At 44.8% G+C, this 23,688-nt stretch overlaps 1 protein-coding gene, 1 long non-coding RNA gene and 1 other non-coding gene across 3 annotated transcripts in view; all 3 read right to left on the bottom strand.

Annotated features, from left to right (window-relative positions):
• LOC135493767 (uncharacterized) overlaps positions 1–23,688 on the bottom strand; it is a 115,718-nt gene that overhangs the window by 17,930 nt on the left and 74,100 nt on the right. The window lies entirely within an intron of this gene.
• Positions 6,606–6,678, bottom strand: Trnaf-gaa (transfer RNA phenylalanine (anticodon GAA)). The gene has a single exon. It is a non-coding gene; the product is annotated as a tRNA-Phe (tRNA).
• Positions 18,593–20,462, bottom strand: LOC135493761 (uncharacterized). Its single transcript, XM_064781311.1, has 3 exons — positions 19,773–20,462; positions 19,205–19,427; positions 18,593–19,035 (listed from the first exon to the last, which is right to left on the bottom strand). Exons 1-3 carry the CDS (start codon positions 20,170–20,172, stop codon positions 18,648–18,650), a joined length of 1,011 nt encoding a protein of 336 aa, XP_064637381.1. The 5' UTR covers positions 20,173–20,462; the 3' UTR covers positions 18,593–18,647.

Genomic DNA, 23,688 nt, shown 5'->3' on the forward strand with positions numbered 1-23,688 from the left:
TTGCAGACGCCGGAGAAGACGCCGAAGAGAATGATGGACTTCATTTCATTCCTGTAATGGAACAAGAGGAAGAAGACTAAATGTCATTGGTGGAATAAAAAATACCCCTATCGGTATTCTTGCTATAAAGTCGTCTTCGTGTTTTTGTGTCACCCTGTGTAAAATCATCCACAACAAACCAGCGTGAGCCCTGCACGCGTGCCGATTCACCCATCACCATAGTGTCCAGCGACGTCTGGCTATGCAACAGAATACGACTAGGTCAGTGACCACAAGGCCTAGACTGCACATACCCAAAGTGTCTCCAGGCTTGTGTATGATCTTCACATTTAAGTGTTGGGGTGTGAAAATGTAATGGCGCGAAGATACATACACGGCTCTAAAGCAATCCGGATACTAGGGCGGGGAGGGAGGGGAAAGCCAATCCACTGCAGTGGCTCCAGAGCCTGCCATCGTACACAGGGTTTACATTAACCTGTACACGCCAAACTGTCTTCCTTCTGGGTGTCCATGCGAGACGAAATACAGTTCGCTCAATCACCGCCAGGATACACTTTGGATCTGCACATACCCAAAGTGTCTCCAGGCTTGTGTATGATCTTCACATTTAAGTGTTGGGGTGTGAAAATGTACAGGCGCGCACGCCCGGGCTCTCAACCATCCCGGAGAAACATGCCCTACTTCATAACTCCTTTCCCAATACTTAAACAAAATTAACTAATTAATCCGCCATAATTAATTATTAATTAGGGACTAATTAGTCCGGAATTCGAAAATAAGGTAACGAGAAATTGTAACTTAAATTCTAACATTGCTTTATTATAAGAACTCAACACTGTATTTTAAATTCCACAGAAGATTACACGGTATGGTTTTAGTATGATGATGCATGTAGCGAAAAGGCGAGGCCACACTCTAACCAACACAATCATGCAATAATTACAATACGAAAATGCATAAAAATATACATCGAAATCTGCTCAAGGGAACGCTGCTGGGAAATTATCAACATCGCCAAACTTACTGTAAAGTGTTTTAACCGCTTCTGGCCGACGAGAACTGTCAGCCAGGGCTTCGGACACATTAGCCGCTTTTACCAAAATATCTGACCGACTGTAGTACTCTGCTGATGCCTCTGTGAACCAACCAACATGATACATTACTTCCGCCGGGCTTGAAGCTGCCCCCGACAGAAGCAAAGTAATGGAGCAGCCGGCTCTTAAGCCGTGAGGGGTCTCACCCTGGTTGATCCCCAATGTATTTAGATAAATCTTTAATCTATCGTAAATTGCACTGTACGAAATAGGCGCATCCAACACTACACCGGCTTCTGAGACTGGACGGAATAAATATCCGACCGTAAGATCCACCCCCCAGGTTTGTGCCTTGGAGATATACTGCTGAACTCCCTTTACCGGGCAAATAAGATGATTTGGACATTCTTTAACAATGAAGGTATTCACTTTGTTTACCGAAAACGATTTCCCATGGGAATGAGAGATTACAAGACCTGATCCATCGGGTAAGCGTTTAACTTCCTGTGTTTTTAAAATTCCCAAATCACTCGCCCTATCCCCGGCAAAGAACTGCATCTTGAGAAAAGCTTGGTCTCTGGACAAAACGAATTGCTCCCTAAGGGATAGATCTGGTCTTTTAATCTGGTTATCGATATATTTTGAAATAGCTTGAAGCTTATCCATGAACAAGGGTTTTGCCTGCTTGGCAACTACGTGCGAGAAACCTTGCTCTCGTTTGACACACTTCAAATACGATTTCACAGGAGGTGAATCAGCCGGATTCCCAACCCCGGAGAAAATATCCCACGTGCTGCCCCTGTCGGTTTCTTCAGAAATAATGGATTTCAGGGACCGGACTAATCCTTCTAACGTACCGAAGGCAAGACGGGTAGGACACCCACAGTGGAATTTACCATGATGCCCGAGGAATATACAGGAAGCATTATGGATCTGTGTCCTACCGGCTTTGTCTTTCCATACTAAAAATCGTGTTAGATCTTTTGGAGAAACCCGTTCCAGGGTTGGCCTCTTAGGCAGTTGTGCCAAAAATTGCAACAGCTCGTTTTTTAGGGATTGCCTTTTCTTCATAAGGGGGGTTGCGGAAGCCGCCTTATCCAACTCCTGGAGCCGCTTGTCAATTGCCCCCATGTCAACGCTGATTTTCTGAAATAATCAAGATTAAAGCGTCATCCACAGAGTATATTCGAAGGATATCGCACATTATGATGTGCAGCTAATTCGAAAAGCCATTAATGGCCATCTCAAACCGACGCTATCTCTGATGAACCCCTGCTTGGAGGGATAATATACTACGCCCTTTTCTCCTTTAACCCCAAGGCAAACCTGTGAAATTATCCTGGGCTTTAATAGTGGCCACCATATTGGCGCGGGTGACGTCATGGGTAGCACAAGCGTGCAAACTGGGATTTCCTGCTGGATCAAAAACTGAATAAGGGGTAGAATGACAGCGATAGGTGGGAAAACGTAAGGATTTAGCTCCTCAGCTATTTCCTGGGCGAAAACATTTTGACCCGCTGACAGAGGTGAAGGGTGCAGGGTAAAATGTCTCAAAACATCGCCCTGTATTGAACGCATTGCATTTGAGTCACATGCCATGAGGTCTACTCCGTGCGGGCCATAGAGTAACTCCAATTGGAACCATTTTTCACTTGCCAACATAGTGTCCTGAGCTGAAATCGCCCTAGAAGGAGCATCTGCTGGGTTTTCTGCCGAAGAAATGTACTGCAAACGTAAATCAATGTTTAATTGCTAAGTAAGATGAAACAATTTTATGAGCATTTCATTTAAGGCGTTGTCCTTGCAACCCTTGTTATTCCACGACGAAACTAGGCTTGTGTTATCGACTTTAACGTCTACCCGGTGGTCTTTTATATTTGTACTCAATGCTAAGAGGGAAGAATAGAGGGCGTCGGTCTCTTTGACATGAATCGGCCTTATATCATCTGCAGCCCAATAATCACCTAAAGTATGACCAACCTGTGGCCCTGATAGAGTGACCGCGCCATAGCGATATCCCGAAGCATCAGTAGCCAGAGCGTAATGTAAATGTTTTTCTGGTCTCCAAGAAAAATGCCCATGCCAATCATCCAAAAATGCCCAGAATTGTATCTCGTCCCGTAGGGGGCCAGAGATTGGGATGGTTTTACTGTTTTTCGAAGCTTTGGCTATTGCGCTAAACAACTCTCTAGTAAATAGTTTTGCGGCCGGAAAAACCAACATCATAGAAATGCATTTACCCGCGAATCTTTGTAGCGTTTTAAGGCTGACGAAGGGCTGACGAAGAATTTCCTCGCGCAAAACCTTAAACTTCTGTTTCTTATCAGATGGCAGAAGAAACGCCTGCCTGCTAGAATCTACTAGAAACCCTAAGGACTTGAGCGCCATCATAGGTTGCAAAACACATTTTGGCAAGGAGAACGTGTAACCTAGTTCTGTAAGGATATATAATACCAAAAAGACCCAAAGCAAAGGAATGCTTGACGCGTCAATATTCTTAGGGACCACGTAGAATCTGTCGTCAATATACTGAATGGTTGGGATCCCCAAATGTCTTAAGAAGGTTGTAGCTGCATAGCCTACAGTTTGATAAACATAAGCCGATGATTTCCATCCGAACGGAAGCGTCGTACAAACTAGGTACCAACCTGCCCATTCCATGCCAAAATACGTTTGCGAAGTTTGCGATAATTTAATATGGTCATACCCCGATTTCTCATCAGTGGCAAACATGAGAGCATCTTTGTGTACCAATCGCGGTACTTCTTTCGATGTATCTAATGTGAAGGGAGAATCCTTAATCCACAGGTTAAGGAATCTCTGGTCATTGCATAATCTCGGCTTTGAGGGTTCAACTACCAAGGGCATGACTACTTTAGGGGGCGGACACTCCCCAACTTTACCCCAAACTCTGACTGAACCTGCTTTGATTCTATCATTCAAGGTTTCGGAAATAAAAGCAGCTTGTTTCTGACAATGGACAGAGTTAGGAAAAAAAACTAACTGGGGGTTCGTTTGAATTGTATTTCTGACCCTTGAATTCACCCTTAAATGGCCTAAAGAAAGAATGCACATCAACCCCTTTTTCCAACCAAGTGTGAACCATCTCGCTCTCTGGGAAATCGTTCATTATGGAACTTCAAAGTTCAATATTTTGATGCAATTGTCCAGCGACAAAGTGTTCAGGGTCCCTTAAAGGCAAAGTGTCCAAAGGCACCGGAGTTTTTTGTAGAAGTAATACATCATTTACAACCTGATTGAGTTTGAATTGTTGAGCTGTGAAGTCAGGAGAAGTTTCCCCAATGGTAGTCCAAGACGCCTGTAACCTCTTGACCTTTTCGGCAGCAATTGGATTAAATTTCACCGCATATTCCCATTCTGGAATCTCTGGCTTAAAGTGCCCCAGTGAGATAGTAGGGGGGGATTCCTGCAAGAACCAAATAAAATGTAGAAACATCTCATTACAGGCGTATCAGACTATCAAAGGGAGAACTTCTCCTAACTCACAGCTCGCGCGAACTAGGTCCGCAAGGGGTAAGATCCCTTGAGCTGAGAGAGAGGAAGATGTTCAAAATCAAAATTGCTTTACTTATTAACGGTTTTCTAAACAATACACTTATACCACTTAGCGTACCGGACTATTTTACCTTAGACCTATTTCTTGTTGTCAAATTGGGCCTTTGCCAACTTCATCTTTTCACATTCTTTGTACCAATGCCCAACCTCACCGCAAAAATTACATGGGCCCGGGTTATTTCTAGCATAACCATAACCGCCATAACCCCTGCCGCGACCTCTACCTCTGCCGTACCCATAACCCCCGCCATATCCCTGACCGTAAGCGGCACCATAGCCACCAAAGCCAAACTGATGCTGGGGAGGTGGGGGAGGCTGCGCGTAAACATACTGAAGGGGGGAAGAGGATACGGCAGAAGAGGTAACCGGTGGAGACTGTGACCTGGAACGAAGCGGCTTTTTTACCAACTTTTTGGCCTTTTTGCACTTGGCTAAAGCTTTCATTATTACGTCAGACTGGCCTCCACCCAATGCGGAAAGACAAAAAGTGGGGATATCAACAGTATCTTTGAAACGTTCAGCTTGTTTGCCGAGCTCGTAAAAGAGGTGCAAATCTTTGTGATCTTGGTCCTTGGCGCACGCCACTTGTCGTCTAAAGTGGCTAGGATGAGGGTAACGTTGGGCTTTACTTGTAAGGATAAATTCCTCACCTTCCTCAGGACTGCCTCCACCGGTTCTGCCTTTCGGTTCTTTTCTCTCTTTTCTAGTTCTAGAATTCGTTCCCGTAAACGCGGCGCGGTTTCCTCATCCTGTTCTTGACAGTCGAGGCGAGGGGCTTTGGCTACTGGTGCTTCGTCTTCATGCAATTGTTGTCCAACGGGCTGTCCATACTCGTTCGCAACCACAATGGCCGAATGTAGCAGCAGGCGGAAGTTGCCTACCGAATCTTCTCGACCTGACATTCTGAAAAAATCTACCGCATCTTCACCCGTGAGTTCCTGAAAGGCTACTGCTATGTCGGGGACGTCCAATTGTTCGGTAGGGCGGTTGAGGCGTATACGAGCAAGTGGGTCCGGGAGGTCGTCGTCCTTGAAACGGGCGAGAAGCTTCAAAATGGGCAGCAAATCTCTGCCCACTAATGAGTGCCTTTTCCGCAATAATATGTTATTGGAAGCCATGACAGAAAACTTCTAGGAGCGAAGCAATCTAGCCACGGCCTAGAAGGGAGTGAAACAAGATTGCCACCATACCTGAATTTAAACTCACGCCCAGAGATTATGAATGGGATTATAAAACCAGTTGAAAGGTGTAAAAGCCAGTTAACAAAGGATCTCCGGCGTGCACAAAAGGGCGTGTCACGTAACACGAATCACGCGGCGAGCTTGACGGGAAAGCGCATGTGCGCACCCAACCCTCGATATGTTACATAATGTAAAACCTAATGTTTTGCTGCCCTAGCAGACCTATTTCCATAATGCATTTACCTATGCATTTCCTATACCTCTGTATACATGACCAAACCGAAATGGCCGCCATACCAAATAACCAAACTGCCAAGTAACCTAAAACTTGGAACCTTCACTATAGCTTTATAATAGCCCTTACCGAACTCTAAATTTGGCAAAAGGACGAGCACAAACTTAGAAACGGGATAGCTGTATAGAAAATCTAAAATAGCGAGAAATAGGCAAAAAACGGAGATGATTACCTGAGAGCGCACAAAAAAGCCGACCGTAAGGTGAACATGCGAGACGAAATACAGTTCGCTCAATCACCGCCAGGATACACTTTGGATCTGCCAGTATGTTGGGTGAAGTCCCACAATAGGAATAGAAAGGTATTGACATGTAAATAATCGCCACTTCAAAATGACGCCTACCCACGGTAGGCCTTTATGTCCATCGTGGTCCCCAGAATGTACACTATACAATTCGACAGGCGGACCTCTCCGGCAAGAGGATCCAGTATATTTTTTTTCTTTTTAAGCACCTTTGTAAATAGTTGCACCAACTGTACACTGTACGATCAGAAATAAATAAGTAAAAAATTAATAAATGCCGAAACCCGGGATCGAACCAGGGACCTTTAGATCTTCAGTCTAACGCTCTCGCAACTGAGCTATTTCGGCTGTTCATGCACGTTTATGCTTAACAACTATTGATACGAACTTTTATTCGCAACTGAATGTTGTAATAAGGAAAATATGAAAGAAACGAATGAAATGACGAAGTTTGTGGAGGAGCTTTCCAGGAGGGCAAGCATGTGAATAGAATTCCTTGGAGACGCTGAACAATAAGGCCCCATAAAGAAATAGTCCCCGCCCCGGTAGCTGTCTCATATCTGCTGAAAGAAGCAGCTCTTTGTGGTGAAATAATAATTGAATGCATGTCATGACACCCAGGAGCTTTTTCTCATTTCTGAAACAGTTGCATGGTTGGAATGAATTGCCAAATCAGTCCGTCAAATCTCTATGCAATGAAAATTGAAATGTCACAACTGTCTCCACCGACGTTGTCCTGTATGTCCTAGCAGACGATTTTTAAATAAATGATGTGATTGATATACCATTGGGATGAATTATTTCTTCAATGATATGAAAGTTGAAAACCCTCTGACATGTCTGAGTACAAAAATGCAGAGGCAAGACACATCATGCATGTCATGACACCCAGGAGCTTTTTCTCATTTCTGAAACAGTTGCATGGTTGGAATGAATTTTCAAATCAGTCCGTCAAATCTCTATCCAAATGGAACTTTAAGACCACTCTATAATTGTGCAGTAGTGTTAAAAATTGACTTTTTTGAAGTAAAGTACGTAAATCGAGAAGAAGAGGACGTTTGCTTTGGTCTGCAATAAAATGTCACATCTGTCTCCGCCGACGTTGTCCTGTACATATGTCCTAGCAGACGATTTTTAAAATCATGATGTCCCACACCCGCACTTCAGTGGCGCCGGTGTGAATAAATCTACTTGCGTGAATGGTCAATGGCTCATGACGTCATGAAATAATTGCGTCACGAGGAAGGAAACAATGGGAATCATGGTAACTGTGGTTGCGGTGCGTCGTGAAAGCAGGATCGGCAAGCGCGGCCAGTATGGAATGCAACAAACTGTACCGGAACCGGAACTGTCATGGGTCTGTACAAATTTTTTCAGATTCGATGGACATGATGGATATATGAATTTTGTTTACACTTTATACATACACGTAACCATTACACTCACTACGTTGTGTGAGTTATTATAAGGATTATCTATCATAATATCGATATTCTCGTGCTGTTTTTATGCTGATTCCGCCCAGATTCCGCAGAATCCGCAGGATCCGCTAAATCGCTATGGCCAGGCTGAAGGGGTTATTGTCGTCCTGGGTGATGCACAATATCACCCAGGCTCTATCTGGCGATGCATAACATCAACTTGGGTGATATTGTGCATGCACAACATCACCCTGGGTGATCTTGTGCATTCGTTTCGCGATTGGTGACGAGGTTGTCAAATCGTAGCATGGTACTTCTGCTATATACCGTAGACGACCGCGCACGGCGCGTTTTTTGTGCAGTTCAATGCACTTTTCATTCTTTTTCATCATTTATTTTGATGTTCCACGAATAATTTTAGCAGCAGTTGATTGCTGGGGTTCTATTACATTGACCTGTAATAAGTTCGGCCTTGATTCAGGTGAGTAGGCCTATATATAAGCTTAATTTTTGCGTAATTTTTCTTTGTCCGAAAATAGAATCATCCCATTATCGATTGTGCATGCATATCATGATATTGCAATACTCGACTGACTGTGTTGTGCTGTGCTTTGCTTTGGAAGGAGCTTATATTTCACTAGGCTACAAGGTTCGAAGGAGGGTGGTTGAGACAGGGATGGAAAACTCAACAATTCGGGAGTCGATTTCTAATCTTCTTTTAACACCATAACATGGGGTTTTCTGAAATAGTACAAACATGTTTCACAATCAGAGACACTACATCACAACCATACTTGTAGTATACAAATGTCCTCAAATTTGTCTTTCCTACAACATGGTCTTACACGGAGAACTAAAACCTACATATTACTGTCACACAGATCATTGAAAGCAGTCCTAAATATTCTCACAACTTAGTACATGACATAATGATATTGGTACTGAAAAATCGCTGGGAGACGTTGCTCCTATACACAGAGTGCATGCTCAATGCATAGATGTACGCATCGCACGAGGCGCGCACTCATCGAAACTTCTGGCGAAGCATTCAAGACAACGGACAATCAAACCTTGATTTTGATGTACACCTTTAACTATTCTGAATGACAGTGGGCTAGGGGTTTCTATACATATTTTGCTTTTACCTGAATCTTGAAACCTCCCGATTCAAACCATAAAGAGTTACAAAAAACCCACAAAAAAGAGGGACGAAATCCGCGAAGACCTTCCCTGACAAATCGAAATGGCTGAAGCGCATGTTACGTCATCGCAACTCACGACGCGGGGTTGTCTCAGCGCGCGCGCAAGTTAAAGTTAGCGAAAGAACATGTCAAAGGTGACGATAGGCAAATAACTGGGAAAATAGGCGCAATATTCAAAACAGAGGGTTCTAACCAAACCAAATATATTCCAAACAATTTACGCATTGCACAAACATTTGCTCATGGTTTTTCATGGACCAGATGGCCTCTTGATCGAGGCCCGACAAATCGACAAGGTTCGATTAGTAGGTAGGGCCCTATGCCTGGCTGAGCAGAGGTAAGATGTAATGGAATAATGCATTGTGATCCTCCAGAATTCGAAAACTAATGGCCGAATTTGCACCAAACTTCACATACATTGTAGAGAAGGTAGCCTACTGTAACTTTTATTAGAGAAATGTGTGAAAAAAATGGGTGCAGGGTCCTGGCCTCTTCCTTGAACTCCTTCCATTGAATTAGAGTATTTTAAGCCCCAAATCCTGGAGGTATACTGGAATTAACTGTTATGGCTTGCATTTATTTTTTGAGCTTGTGTGTTTGGGCCTCTGACTCAGAGTGTTTTTTTTGCAACCAGATTTATTCCTGATCCTAATTGATTATATTTCTATGCCTGGTTTGTTTTCTATCATTGCAGTTAACCCTATCTTGTGAATAAAGAGGGAGTAAAAGAATATTGTTATCTTAGAGTGATACTTATGACATGCGTCCACACAACTTTCATGATACATTTCTTTTAAATTTCAGGCTGTAGTGGTGGCAAGAGGCACAGTTGCCATAACTGCTCCCTGACTCTCTCAATGACAATCCATCTCAGCAATTTGAAAAAGTGGAAGATAAGAATTGGTGGGCAGCATGGCTCTCCTTCAGAAAACATGCAGCCAGTCCTTCTTCCAAGGCACAAAAACACAATATCTATTGGTCCTCATGAACCACCTCCTCACTTCCAACGAAATCACTGTCCTCACCATCACACTCTAGGATAGGAACACATCTCTGAATTGAACGATTCCTGAAACCGGTCTTGACTTTGACGCGAACATTGCGGATGACACCGTCGTCTCCAGGGAATACTTCTTCGATTCGACCTAGCTCCCACTGACCGCGCACTGCACTTGGATCAACCAAAAGGACAATGTCACCAACCTGAACCTCTCTGTCCTTCCGAAGCCACTTAGACCTTCTTTGCAATGTGGGCAAATATTCCCGAACAAACCGTGTCCAAAACTGATTTACCAAACTCTGGGTAAATTCAAATCTCTTGTGGAGATTTTTGGTTGGGTTGAATGGACCTTGTGGCGTTTCAGCCGATGCTCTTCCAAGAAGAAAGTGGTTGGGCGTTAAGGGCTGTAAATCATTGGGATCATTTAAACTATAACCCAATGGCCTGGAGTTGACCAGATTCTGGACCTCCGCGAATACTGTGGACATTTCATTCCACGTGAGGGTTTGTTGTCCAACAACTAACTTGAGACCTTTCTTGACCAATTTTACAAGTGATTCATAAAATCCTCCCTGGTTTGGACTTAGAGGGGTTATAAAACGCCACTTGACTTGGTGGAGAACGACAAACCTTTGAATTTGCTCTCGCCCTTCCTGTACAAGTTTCTTTAGCTCCTTCTCCGTGCTGATAAAGGAGCTACCATTGTCTGAGATGATAGTTGACGGCCATCCATGATGCGAGACAAATCTCCTGAAGGCATGGAGAAATGCCTGAGTGGACAAATTTTCCACAATCTCAAGATGTACTGCCCTTACAGTACCACAGGTGAAGATGGCTCCCCAAGCCTTCGTGCTCTTATTTCTACCACATTTGAGGAAGAATGGACCAAACAGATCAAGGCCTGTAGTACTGTAGACTGGAGCAAACAATGCAAGACGCTCACTGGGTAGGTCAGCCATCCAAGGGACCAGTGGAGACTTGCGCAATTTCCTACACACCACACAATCTCTAACAATCTGACGTGCCAAATTCCGACCTCTCAGAAACCAGTACTTTCTCCGGCCATGGCAGAGAGTACTTTCAGACCCGCAATGTCCATTTTTCCAGTGGACATTTCTCATCAACAATCTGGAAATGTGGCAAGATGCTGGGAGGAGAAAAGGATGATTTTCATCATAGGACAGCGGAGACTTGCGAAGACGACCTCCTACCCTGAGCAAACCCTGATTGTCCTTAAAGGGAGCCAGATCCTTGCAACGAGTTTCCCAATCAATGAGCCCTCTCTGCGCAGTAGAAACCCAGTACCTTTCAGCTCTTTCTCGTTCTCCTGGTTCAAGCTCTCCGGTCTTTATATCCTCCTTTCTTGCCCTGGCCCTCAGATTACCAAAGAAGCGGAGGCACAATGCTGTCACATTGATAAGTCTAGGCCAACTTGAATAGTCTTCACACTTGATTGGTGGAACAATCTTCACAGCTGATGCAGACATATTGGGGGGTTGTCTTTCCGGTCTCTTCTCACAATCCCTTTCAGCAATCTTCGACGGCTGAGCTGGCCAATGTGTCTCTCCTTTCCTCAGAAACTCTGGCCCCTCAATCCAGCGACCGGCCATCTCTTCTGGTGTCAATCCCCTGGTGAGATCATCCGCAGGATTCTGGGCTGTTGGGACAAACTTCCAAACTGAGGGATCCCAGGTTGCCTGAATTTCAGCAACTCTTACCCCAACAAATTGCTTCAAGGAGAGAGAGTCAGACTTGACCCAGTGGAGGACAATCTCAGAATCAGACCACAAGTGGACCTCAGGCTTGGTACGCAGCTCAGAATGAATAGTCTTAGCCAGACGTGAGGCAATGAGAGCTGCCATCAGCTCAAGGCGCGGAATTGTGGTTTGGTGGAGTGGGGCCACCCTAGCCTAAGACGAGAACAGGCGGACGCTAATACCATCAGCTGTTGGCCACAGCATGTAGGCAACAGCCCCATATGCATGAATGCTGGCATCCCCGAAAACATGAAGTTGGGGAATTCCAAATGCGTCGTCTGGTTTAACTGACCTAGGGACAGACACTGTCTCAAGTTGTTTGAAACTGGAGAAAATCTCATTCCATCGCTGAACCTGGTCGGGGGGCAGACCAGTGTCCCAACCAAAGTCCTTGAGTCTCCAAATGTCCTGCATGGCAATTTTGGCAGTGATTGTGACTGGGGTAGCAAGACCAAGCGGATCAAAGAGAGTTGACAGATGAGACAATACAGACCTCTTAGTCAAAGACGAGTCAGGTGGATCCTTCACCTTGAAATGAATAAAATCAGTGCTATGATCCCAAGAGACCCCAAGGGTCTTGACGCTATCGTTACCGCTACCTCCAAGACTAATAGACTCACCACTATGCACACTAGCTGGCTGACCTTCAGGTTTACCGATACCACGAGAAATGTACCACTCCTTGACTCTGAAGCTCCCTGTCGCTAGGATTTCATCAAGATCACTCATCTTGCCTCGGGCAACGTCTGTCTTTCCACAGGAATGTATCAGGTCGTCCACGTATCGATCTTCTTCTAGGACCTGGGCAGCCTCCGGATGAGACGTCTTGTGGCGCTCAGCTATCTTCAACATCACTAGGCTCGCCATGTCAGGGGATGATCGATCACCAAATGCAACTCTGGTCAGCTTGAAGATTTCAGGGTCTCTTGTGTCATCCCGGTTTCGCCACAGAAAACGATGCACCTCGGTATCCTCAGGCTTCAACAAAATCTGAAGGAACATTTTAGAGATGTCACCCACAATAGCAACTAAGTCCTCCCTGAACCTAAGCAATACTCCAAACAAGTTTCCAATCAAATTTGGGCCCTTATATAGAAAAGAATTTAAGGAGACACCCTGGAACTGACAAGCTGGGTCAAAGACTACTCTTAGGGGTGTGCTGAGTTTATCAGGACGGTATATGCCATGATGCGGCAGATAAAACCTAGGCCTCTTCTCAAGATCACAGGGGTCAACCCTTACGGCCCATCCCTTGTCGACATACTCCTGGACGGCGGCATCATAAAGCAAAGCCTTCTCTGGAGTACGAGACAGACTCCTTTCCAAAGAGATTAGCCTCTTCTTGGTCAGGCAATAATTGTCAGGCAAGAGACAGGGATCTCTCTTCCAGGGTAAACCGATCATGTATCGGTCCCCCTCCAGACTCACAGATCTCTCCAACAGCGCTAGAGACTTCCTGTCCTCTGAGGACATGGGATCAACAGGGCATTGACAAGTTGGGGCTCTGACCCCAAGCACCTCCAGGTCATACAAGTCAGACATATCGACCTTCCTAACCAGATTCACAGACAGCCGCTTAGGGGCCTTCCCCTCAGAACCGATTACATACCAACCCAGTGGGATGCGCTTGGCTATGGGCTCAAAATCCAATCCACGCCTGACCTCTTCCTCTGAGTGGAGATGACTGTACTGAACCCCCAATATTAGGTCGACTGGACCACCAGGGTGGGAGATGTTCAAATCCCTGAGATGAGAAAATGAATGCAAATATTCCATGTTCAAAGGTGAGACCTCAGATACTGTGCAATCCATCTCATGAGCCTCAACTAAGTGCTCCTCCCCTCCATCCAAATGGGAAATCCAGAACTTTAGTCTACGACTATCCTGCTGGCCCTGCTGTGACCCACCAACAACTTGAACTTCAATGGGCTCGTTCTTGCCCTGGAGGCCCAAACCTCTTGCAAAATCCCTCCGGATAATGTTGGTCGTTGACCCTGAATCAACCAAGACATTCCCCTGCCTGATCCTACCATTCTCAGCCCTAAACAACACCCTAACAACAGGCAGAATACCATTTTTGTCAATAGCCGCTGTGGCAGAACCTGAAAAAGGAGCAGACTGGACAATCGGAGGTGGAGAGTCAACATGTAGCATCACATGATGCCACCTAGTGCATCCAGCTTTCCCACATTTCCTCTTCGACCTGCAGTCTTTAGATCGATGACCCCTGACAAGACATGAAAAACACAGATTATGTGTCTTGACAAGATTGTGACGTTCTGAGACTGAATTACTGACAAATGTGGGGCACTCAGGCACCTTGTGTGGCTCAGAGCAGATGTAACACTTATACTTGACAGCCTGCGCAGCAAAGGAGCGACTACCGGTACCTTGCTTTTCATACTTACTACCAGCAACACCCTTGTCAGTGGAGCGGAGATCCCCAAAGTCTGGGTCGCACTTTGCCCTGACTTTCTTGCGTAGGAAATCGGACAGATCGGTTATTGATGGCGCGCGTATAGGGTCACGCTCGCGAATGTGGGCGGCTGTGTCCTGCCACTTGTCAATGAGGTAATCAGGGAGACGCTGGACGATGCGGCGTAGAGTTGCAACGGCGTTCACATCAGCGAAGTACTGGAGGCGCTGCAGACCTGCGATGACATTAATAACATCAATGGAGAAATCACGAAGTGCATCTCTAGAATTATCAATCTTTTTACCCCTTGCAATTCTATCAATAAAGGCACGAGCAACTACACTGCGGGCCCCAAATTGGTCCTTAAGTTGTTTCAACGCGGTTGCATACATCACACCTGCACATCCTAAACCAGCTATCAAACGTTCAGCATCACCAGAGAGATGCATTCTCAATTGCGCAAGACGGGCATCATCTTTGAGATGTGGTTTCTCATGAATGTGTAGTTTAAAGCTATCGATAAAGTCTACATAATCGATCGCTTTACCGCTGAACGATTTTATCTTTAATGTAGGAATGTCTCTACCCGCCTCTATGCGATAGAGGGCAGACGCTATAGTCAATTCACCACTGACACCACCGGGCAATACCGTCTCTTGAAACTCCACCAGTTCATCGATCCACCGGTCGAAGGTGGGCTCTGGATCCAACGCGACTCCGGCAGAGAGTCGAACACCAGACCGAATCGAAGACGGGCTGGCAAGCGGTACACCAATGGACGGTGTACTTGACAGCGACAATGGACCAGCAGCAGTCATCACTGGGGACAAGCCGGGTGGCGGACCAAAACCAGGTGGCAACGTAGCAGGAACAGTCGGCAGCGAGGCGGAAAACAGCCCAGGAGGGGCCGTCGTGGCAGCAGCAGCAGTAGTACCGCTTGGCAGCGACACAGGAACCAGTCCAGCAGGGGCGACGTGATGACAGCAGTGACTGGCGGCAATGACACAGGAACCAGTCCAGCAGGGGGCGACGTGATGACAGCAGCACCGGATGCAGGCCCACCAGTAGAAGCTGTGGGGGAAGGTGGCCGAGCTTTGGCCAGCTTCGATTGATGGGCAGCGGCTTCATCAATAAAGTTGTAATACACCTCAATCAGTTCCGCCTCCCAATGAACAAATGCATCAGCATCCGTCGAATCTTCCTCCACCAGCGAAATCATATCAGTATTGATGTCACATGCCTGTCTAAAGTCCGCTGCAAGGGCATCCAGTTCTCGCTCAAGTCTCAGCAGCGAAATCGTGTCCTTATCGATGTTCTCTTTAAGGTGGTTGATAGCCCTCGTGCAACGGGCACGCAGTCCTTTGCGTTTGCTATTTAAGTCTTCCATCGGCGCCATGTCGATCTTCACCAGTGCAGAAGCAGGATTCAGAAAAGAATGGTGGAGACAGGGATGGAAAACTCAACAATTCGGGAGTCGATTTCTAATCTTCTTTTAACACCATAACATGGGGTTTTCTGAAATAGTACAAACATGTGTCACAATCAGAAACACTACATCACAACCATACTTGTAGTATACAAATGTCCTCAAATTTGTCTTTCCTACAACATGGTCTTACACGGAGAACTAAAACCTACATATTACTGTCACACAGATCATTGAAAGCAGTCCTAAATATTCTCACAACTTAGTACATGACATAATGATATTGGTACTGTAAAATCGCTGGGAGACGTTGCTCCTATACACAGAGTGCATGCTCAATGCATAGATGTACGCATCGCACGAGGCGCGCACTCATCGAAACTTCTGGCGAAGCATTCAAGACAACGGACAATCAAACCTTGATTTTGATGTACACCTTTAACTATTCTGAATGACAGTGGGCTAGGGGTTTCTATACATATTTTGCTTTTACCTGAATCTTGAAACCTCCCGATTCAAACCATAAAGAGTTACAAAAAACCCACAAAAAAGAGGGACGAAATCCGCGAAGACCTTCCCTGACAAATCGAAATGGCTGAAGCGCATGTTACGTCATCGCAACTCACGACGCGGGGTTGTCTCAGCGCGCGCGCAAGTTAAAGTTAGCGAAAGAACATGTCAAAGGTGACGATAGGCAAATAACTGGGAAAATAGGCGCAATATTCAAAACAGAGGGTTCTAACCAAACCAAATATATTCCAAACAATTTACGCATTGCACAAACATTTGCTCATGGTTTTTCATGGACCAGATGGCCTCTTGATCGAGGCCCGACAAATCGACAAGGTTCGATTAGTAGGTAGGGCCCTATGCCTGGCTGAGCAGAGGTAAGATGTAATGGAATAATGCATTGTGATCCTCCAGAATTCGAAAACTAATGGCCGAATTTGCACCAAACTTCACATACATTGTAGAGAAGGTAGCCTACTGTAACTTTTATTAGAGAAATGTGTGAAAAAAATGGGTGCAGGGTCCTGGCCTCTTCCTTGAACTCCTTCCATTGAATTAGAGTATTTTAAGCCCCAAATCCTGGAGGTATACTGGAATTAACTGTTATGGCTTGCATTTATTTTTTGAGCTTGTGTGTTTGGGCCTCTGACTCAGAGTGTTTTTTTTGCAACCAGATTTATTCCTGATCCTAATTGATTATATTTCTATGCCTGGTTTGTTTTCTATCATTGCAGTTAACCCTATCTTGTGAATAAAGAGGGAGTAAAAGAATATTGTTATCTTAGAGTGATACTTATGACATGCGTCCACACAACTTTCATGATACATTTCTTTTAAATTTCAGGCTGTAGTGGTGGCAAGAGGCACAGTTGCCATAACTGCTCCCTGACTCTCTCAATGACAATCCATCTCAGCAATTTGAAAAAGTGGAAGATAAGAATTGGTGGGCAGCATGGCTCTCCTTCAGAAAACATGCAGCCAGTCCTTCTTCCAAGGATGTCTGAAAAAACCCGGGATGAAATCTTGCAGATGCGAAACAAATATGGTATGAAACCATTTGAGATTTTCCGACGATCCTTGAAGGATGTGCCAGAGGATTTGTAGCTGCTGCGTGGAGATATTTCTTATCTGAAACGAAGCAAGCCTCACCATAGGAAACTGAAAAAGAAAGAATGTACATTGTAAACTTTTTATTACTAATAACATGTATGTACATGTACTCTAATCTCCCACTTACCTGTCCCATTTCCAAACCCTATCGCAAGTGACTAAGTCCGAATATTGCTAATTTTGGTTGGGGCAGAGCTCAATTTATGGAACAGCCTGGAGTAGTGACATGACAATGGACACTGTAAGGCTTTACGACAATCTTGCCTAGTCACGTAGTCGTTTACGTGTACTGCGGCTGGGCGACCGGGGCAATTAGGGTCACGGTTTCGTAACAGCTCAAGATCACTGTGGCGATTCGTTCACCATTTAACACACTGTATTTACACAATGGGAGCTACTACAACCGATCAATTGCCCAATGGAATAAGGGTGATTATAGAAGAGTCCTGGCTATTCTGCAGTTGAGCAGTGAAGTGGTCTAGGAACACCCACAAGGAGTCTTTAAACTGTGATCGGGCCTGATTGTTGATTTCATCACCTGTAGTTAAAAAGAGTGGCCTCGTCTTTGACATGGAAGGGTAAAGTCACTAGATTGGAACTGGGACGAAAGAACAGGGTGATCTACTGCCTGATAATGGGCATTAAAGAAAAAATTGAACAGAAGATTAACATTCTGATAAGGTTTTATTCATCATGAAAGTCAACATCAGCGTCATCAGGGTCAAACTCAAGCTCATCATTAACCTCTTCAAGTTCCCCATCTGCTGGATGCGGGATCACTGGGTCGTCATTCCCGTCCGGAAGAAGTCCACTTAGTCTCCACCCACTGACTATCACTTGGAATGCCACTCTTTCCCAGGCGAGACTGATCATACGTACTACTTCCTGGCGGGAAATCTGATCACAGTGTCCATCATCTTCGGTATGTCCAATCTTCCAGGCTTTCCACACCAATCTGAGATGACATTTAAAACTGCGATTTACAGTTAAGTCCAAAGGTTGCAAAATTGAAGTGCATCGTCCAGGAATGAACGAATCCTGTCCATTTTGCCGCGGAATTTCCTCCGTAAACAGATGATGTCTATGGGCAGGGTAGCGATCCAAGATGAGGAGAAAGGTTGCTCCGGCAATAAATGGCACAGCAATGGCTTGCAACCATTCGATCAATGACTGATGTCTTGCCCAGCCATTCGAGTACCTGTAACCTAAGATTAAAACGTTTCGTTTAGAAATAAAGAATAAATCGGTGCAATTCATGAAAATGTATGACTCATTCTCCGATTGTATTGTTGCTCAGCCAGCTGATAGCTTTGGGAAATGGTTTCAAAGATCAACGTACTGCAATGATTCTAAAAATAGAACAGGATTCGTAAAAAGAATGGAAATTAAACACGAGGAGCAGGCAGATCATAGAGCTAGCTCCATTGGCAGTTGAAGATGATATGGTCATCTAACAGCTAATAAACCAGGATTAGTTAATGAAAAGGTTTACTTACTCGCACGTTCTGGGGAGCATGGGCTCGCAGTTCTGCAATAACTTCGCCTTCAGCATCCAAGCCCCTAAAGTTGACCTCAGCTGGTAGTTTTCGTCCATCGCTGGAGACGGCCAAGGTTACCGTGCATCCAATCTTCCCGTTCCCTCTTGAGGATCTGATGTCGATCGAATGTGATCCTGTTGTAGCCATTGTGGTTTTCGGCACCATGTCAAAGTTGACAAATGTTTCATCCATGTTGATGATCACATGGAAATTTCCATTTTGGATGATTTGAGACGTTTCCCTACGATAGACGGCCGCTATTTCCATAGCGTTGTCGGGGAGGGTTCGCGTGTCCTTATTCTTTCTTCGATGGCTTATTCTTTTTCTGAAAGGAAAAGGAGACCACTTTTAGCTTTGAAAAACGTAGCTTACTCCCCCATTACTGTCCATTTCTTGGTCATTGGGCCCATTATTCCATTATGGCAGAACAAAAGTTGTGAGAGAACCCAACCCAAGTGAGATACCAATTTACGAAATGGCTTCGTTGTTTTTACCTTTCTTTGAATCGGGTCAGCCAGTGATCTGACGCTCGGAAATCCTGATTGCGAGGCCTTTGCGCTCTCGTCTGCTGCCTTTGTTCCTCCGTCAGATTAGTCCACCATTGTCTGTATTCTCTGGCTGCTTGTGACTGGAGATCGATCCCGGATACTGGAATTCCATGCTGGCGGCGTTGAATAAACCAGTCGTTGAGCTGATTTTCCATGTCTGCCCAAAACGCTGAAAAGGACAAACGGTAGGCCTATCAAGCAGACGGTGAAGGGATGAATCGGAGGGGGAGAAGAGTAGAGTATGCCTGAAATCTAAGAAGAGTCCCTGAATAATGTCGAACTATGGATAAAACCTCATTTCACAGTGAAAGCCTGAACTCACTGTCGCGCTTTTGCGCCGCGTTTTCACCGAGGCGCGGAAATCAATTGTTATTCATTAGGTGAACAAAGGATTCCCCGCCCGGCGGTGAAAATGCGGCGGAAAAACGCGTCAGTGAGTACAGGCCTTAATCTTATGGGCCTACTTCACTTAAAATTGTACATCTTTCGTAAATTCCTGACAAAAATGAGTTACCTTGTTCATCATTGCCATGCTGCCGAATCCTCCGCCGTCTCCTCTCAATTTGGGTGCACCTGTCGCGGCGTTCCGACATCTCTTCATACTGGTCTAGCCATCTTGAGAATGTCCTTGGATGGATGCGGTGATGTACGGCAAAAGAACGACAAGACCGGGCATGCGCAATGCCCATCGCATGGTGCAGCCTAAAAGTATCCACGTAGTCCAAACGCTGATTCAAGCTGTAGCCATGAAGATGTCTCCTTTCTTGGCCTTCGTTAGCCGCACCATTATTACCTCCGTCGTCACCACCATCACCATGCCCACCATTACCGCCACCATCACCGTCGTCACCGTTATCCATCGAATTCACGACCCAAAATCCAATGGCAAAGCAAAAAATCCAAAACAAACGCATCTCGTCGATTAACAAATCGAACCTCTGACAAAAACATCAATGAGTACACAAGAACTGTCCAACTTCTCTTATACTGTTTTGGAGAATACGTAATTGTTATGTCACTGAGGTCATCCGTAACCTCACCCGATTAGGCCTAGTGTAATTCTTTGCCAGGCTCTGGGGTGTGACAAGGAAGTCGACAGAACAATTATAATATTGATCCAGGGCATTCTGTTTCCGACCATACCCCACCCCATTTTATTGGACTTAGGATTTTCTGATGATTTTCCGGGTTCAGGAATGGGACAGGTAAGTGGGAGATTAGAGTATTTTAAAAGTCTACACCCATTTATCAAAATTTTGAAAACTGTACAGAACAAACCAGGGGGTATCACCCATTTTCTGCTGAATTAGTGGTTATTAAAAAATGATGTACACATTCATATCTGAATAGTCATTATGCAAATTGGACTGAAGAGACTAGCATGAAGACATGACTAGGCAGGTTTTGCAGTAGTCTTTTCAGCCTACGTGTTTTGAAATAAACATGGAAGAATTAAAATCTGGTGGTACATGCAGCAAGTGCAATCTTTAAAATATAGGTTCTCTCTTGTACAAAACAAACCTGCATGTTGTTACAGTATGCCACTGTAAGGTGGTGACACCTGGCCTAAGCTCTTGGTACTACTTTCATCATGGCTGAATAAACAAGTTTAAGTTTGTGAACCCGACTTTATCCTTCGTTATAACCAACATTAAAACATGGTGACAGCTTAAGGGCTCCATGAAAGAAAGAAGAAAGTACCCGAGTCACCTCCGATACAGGTCAAAGTGATAGTAATGGCAGTAAAACCGAGAATTTGATGAGTCAAAGTGACATTGTCAATAGTGTGAAAGCATGTGCTTTTAGTGTATATTCACGGGTGTATTGCTGCATGTATAATCAACACTGAAGATGCCAGGTGGTGAACCAGACATGCCGGACATTCGTCCCGCAGCGGTTGCTGCAGTGCCTGCACCCCTGGCCCAGAGCTTTCTACCGATACAACCACCCGCTCCAATTGACTTATCTGATGAGGCTAATGCTGTTGAAGGGTGGAAGTTGTGGTTGCAACTATGGGAAAACTATGCCATTGTTGCTGATTTGGAAAGAAAGGACGCAAGGAGGATACCGCGGTGACGTCACGGCTTTTCCAAGATGGCGCTGCATATTGTAAACAAACTCGATCCACGGCCAAGGAAAATCAATTAATCAAAAAAGTTAGATTTTTCGCATCAAATCAGAGTTATTAGTACTTTTCTGCTATGAAATAAGTCTTCAGACAATAAGCTATCATTTGAATAATGAAAAGTGCTGTTTTGATGGGGAAAAATAGGTTTTTTTAAACCAAATAGCCGGGCACCGATCTTCCAAAATAAGCGATGGTTTAAAACAGTCTCCCAGATATGGGGCAATCTCTTCATTATCATAATAGGATTTGGAGGCATGTTTACAGATTTTACAAGTTGGAGACATGTAGGACCTAAAACTCGCATAGATCCCCATAGATCCCCTCTATTTGTGGAGTTAGCGCCCCTGTAAGATCATGCATTTTCGGACACTAGAACGAAATCTTCCTGTGGATATCGCGGTTTCGCTGATGATTTTTAAAAGGAGAAATTGACTGTTCTTAGAGTTGTATGGGACAGAAATGAGTTCATACTTCATGAATACATGAATATATTATGATATGGGCGGGCTTCTAAGTCAAAACAATAACAAACTCAACTGCATCTCTACTGTATATTGCGTAGTGCATTGCCTAGTGTATTTCGTAGTGTATTTTAGCGGAGACATTATTTCCGCACTTTGGCCACGCCAAACGTCTTTTTTATTCGTGGAAGTTAATCTGCTCTGTAAATATTATTTTACACAGGAAGAATCCGTACTGGGTATTGCAATATTTCATGTCTATTGGTGTTTTTGTGTACAGGAGCGCACCAGACAGTGAGACGTGGAGATGTGTTCAGTGCTGCTGCTGTCAGTAGACTGAATCTGATTGGCCATAGCGATCGGTAATATGGGTCGGGATCACGTGATGTGACGTCACCGCGGTATCCTCCTTGGAAAGGACGAGGCCTACAGAGTTGCATTATTCAAGAGTGCGCTTGGAACGCAGAGTCTCAAGATCCTGAACGGCTTCACATTTGAAGCAGCTGCTGGTGAGTCAGGGCCGTATTTAACTTTTTTGTCCAGGGGGGGCAGTGGGATAGATCGCCGAAGGCGATCTGCATGCGCCGCAGGCGCATCCGAACCGGGGGGGGGGGTTTGGGGCCCTCCCCCAGAAAAATTTGAAAATAAAAGGTCTGAAATGGCATTTTCCTGGCATTTGGAAGTGTGAATCAATAGTATTTTTACTCTAAAAAAGGACCACTTTTATGAAGTATTTTACGAAAATACCACATTTGGACAGAAAATGTTAATTTGCAGATTATAAGGGTTGCACCTGAGTTGATAACATCTGCTATCCATATGCTGCTATCATGCTGGTAAAGCTATGGCTAAGATTAGTTTGTCTTTTTATTACTGTCTGAAATTTTTTTTTTCAACATTTATTGCACAGGGGGGCAGCTGCCCCCCTGCCCCCTCCCCCTCTAAATACGGCCCTGTGAGTCGAGCAAAAGTTTGAAGGACATTGTCAAAAAGCTCAATGATCACATCATTGGAACGGTAAACGAGACGTATGAGAGATTCACGTTCAATTCACGTAACCAAGAGTCTGGCGAGCGATTTGATACGTATCTTAGTGCTCTGAGAGAGTTGGTAAAGACTTGTAATTTCGAAAATCTCGAGGATTCACTGATTCGTGACCGAATTGTGATTGGCATCCGAGATCAGAACACTCGTCGAAAGTTATTGCAAGAACGTAAGTTGTCGTTAAAAAAGAGTATTGACATTTGCAAGTCCGCTGAGTTAGCACAGACTCAACTCAAAGTTATCGGTTCTTCTGGGACTGAAGATGTAAAAAAGGTGTCGTCACGATTCAAATCGAAACCAAAGTCGAGAGGAGGCGATACTCCAATGCCAAAGAAATACGAGCATAGTGCATCGAATCACCACACGTCGAAATGGTTGATAGACTGTCGATTTTGTGGACGGAAGCATGCTAAAGACCGTCAGGAGTGTCCCGCAAATGGACAGAAATGCCACAAATGTGGTGGTTTGAATCATTTCAAAATGCAGGTCAAGAAGTGTACATGCGGTGGGCTACACCGATTCTGAGTATGACTCTGACGATGAGCCTGAAGTGATTGGGTGTGTGCATCTTGCAGAGATAAACCAAGTTTGCAATAATGACAACAAGGAGATTTACGCAGAAATGATAGTTGCGAAGAAGCGAGTGAAATTTCAATTGGACAGTGGAGCCGCTGTGAATATATTACCCGCTAAACATGTCAATAGTTCGATCAAGTTGCAAAAGTGCAACAAAGTTCTGCAAATGTGGAACGGAGCGCGTTTGGTTCCCCAAGGGAAATGCAGAATGCATGTCCGTA

This window comes from Lineus longissimus, chromosome 9 (genome assembly GCF_910592395.1).
Source record: "Lineus longissimus chromosome 9, tnLinLong1.2, whole genome shotgun sequence".
Classification (NCBI taxonomy): Eukaryota; Metazoa; Nemertea; class Pilidiophora; order Heteronemertea; family Lineidae; genus Lineus; species Lineus longissimus.

Excerpts from the sequence above, each read along its gene's own strand:
- LOC135493761 (XM_064781311.1), bottom strand. The coding sequence starts at position 20,172 with ATGCGTTTGTTTTGGATTTTTTGCTTTGCCATTGGATTTTGGGTCGTG. Across the intron at positions 19,428-19,772 it reads GCATGGCAATGATGAACAAG|CGTTTTGGGCAGACATGGAA; the intron begins GTAACTCATTTT and ends TGTCCTTTTCAG. Across the intron at positions 19,036-19,204 it reads CTGACCCGATTCAAAGAAAG|AAAAAGAATAAGCCATCGAA; the intron begins GTAAAAACAACG and ends TTTTCCTTTCAG.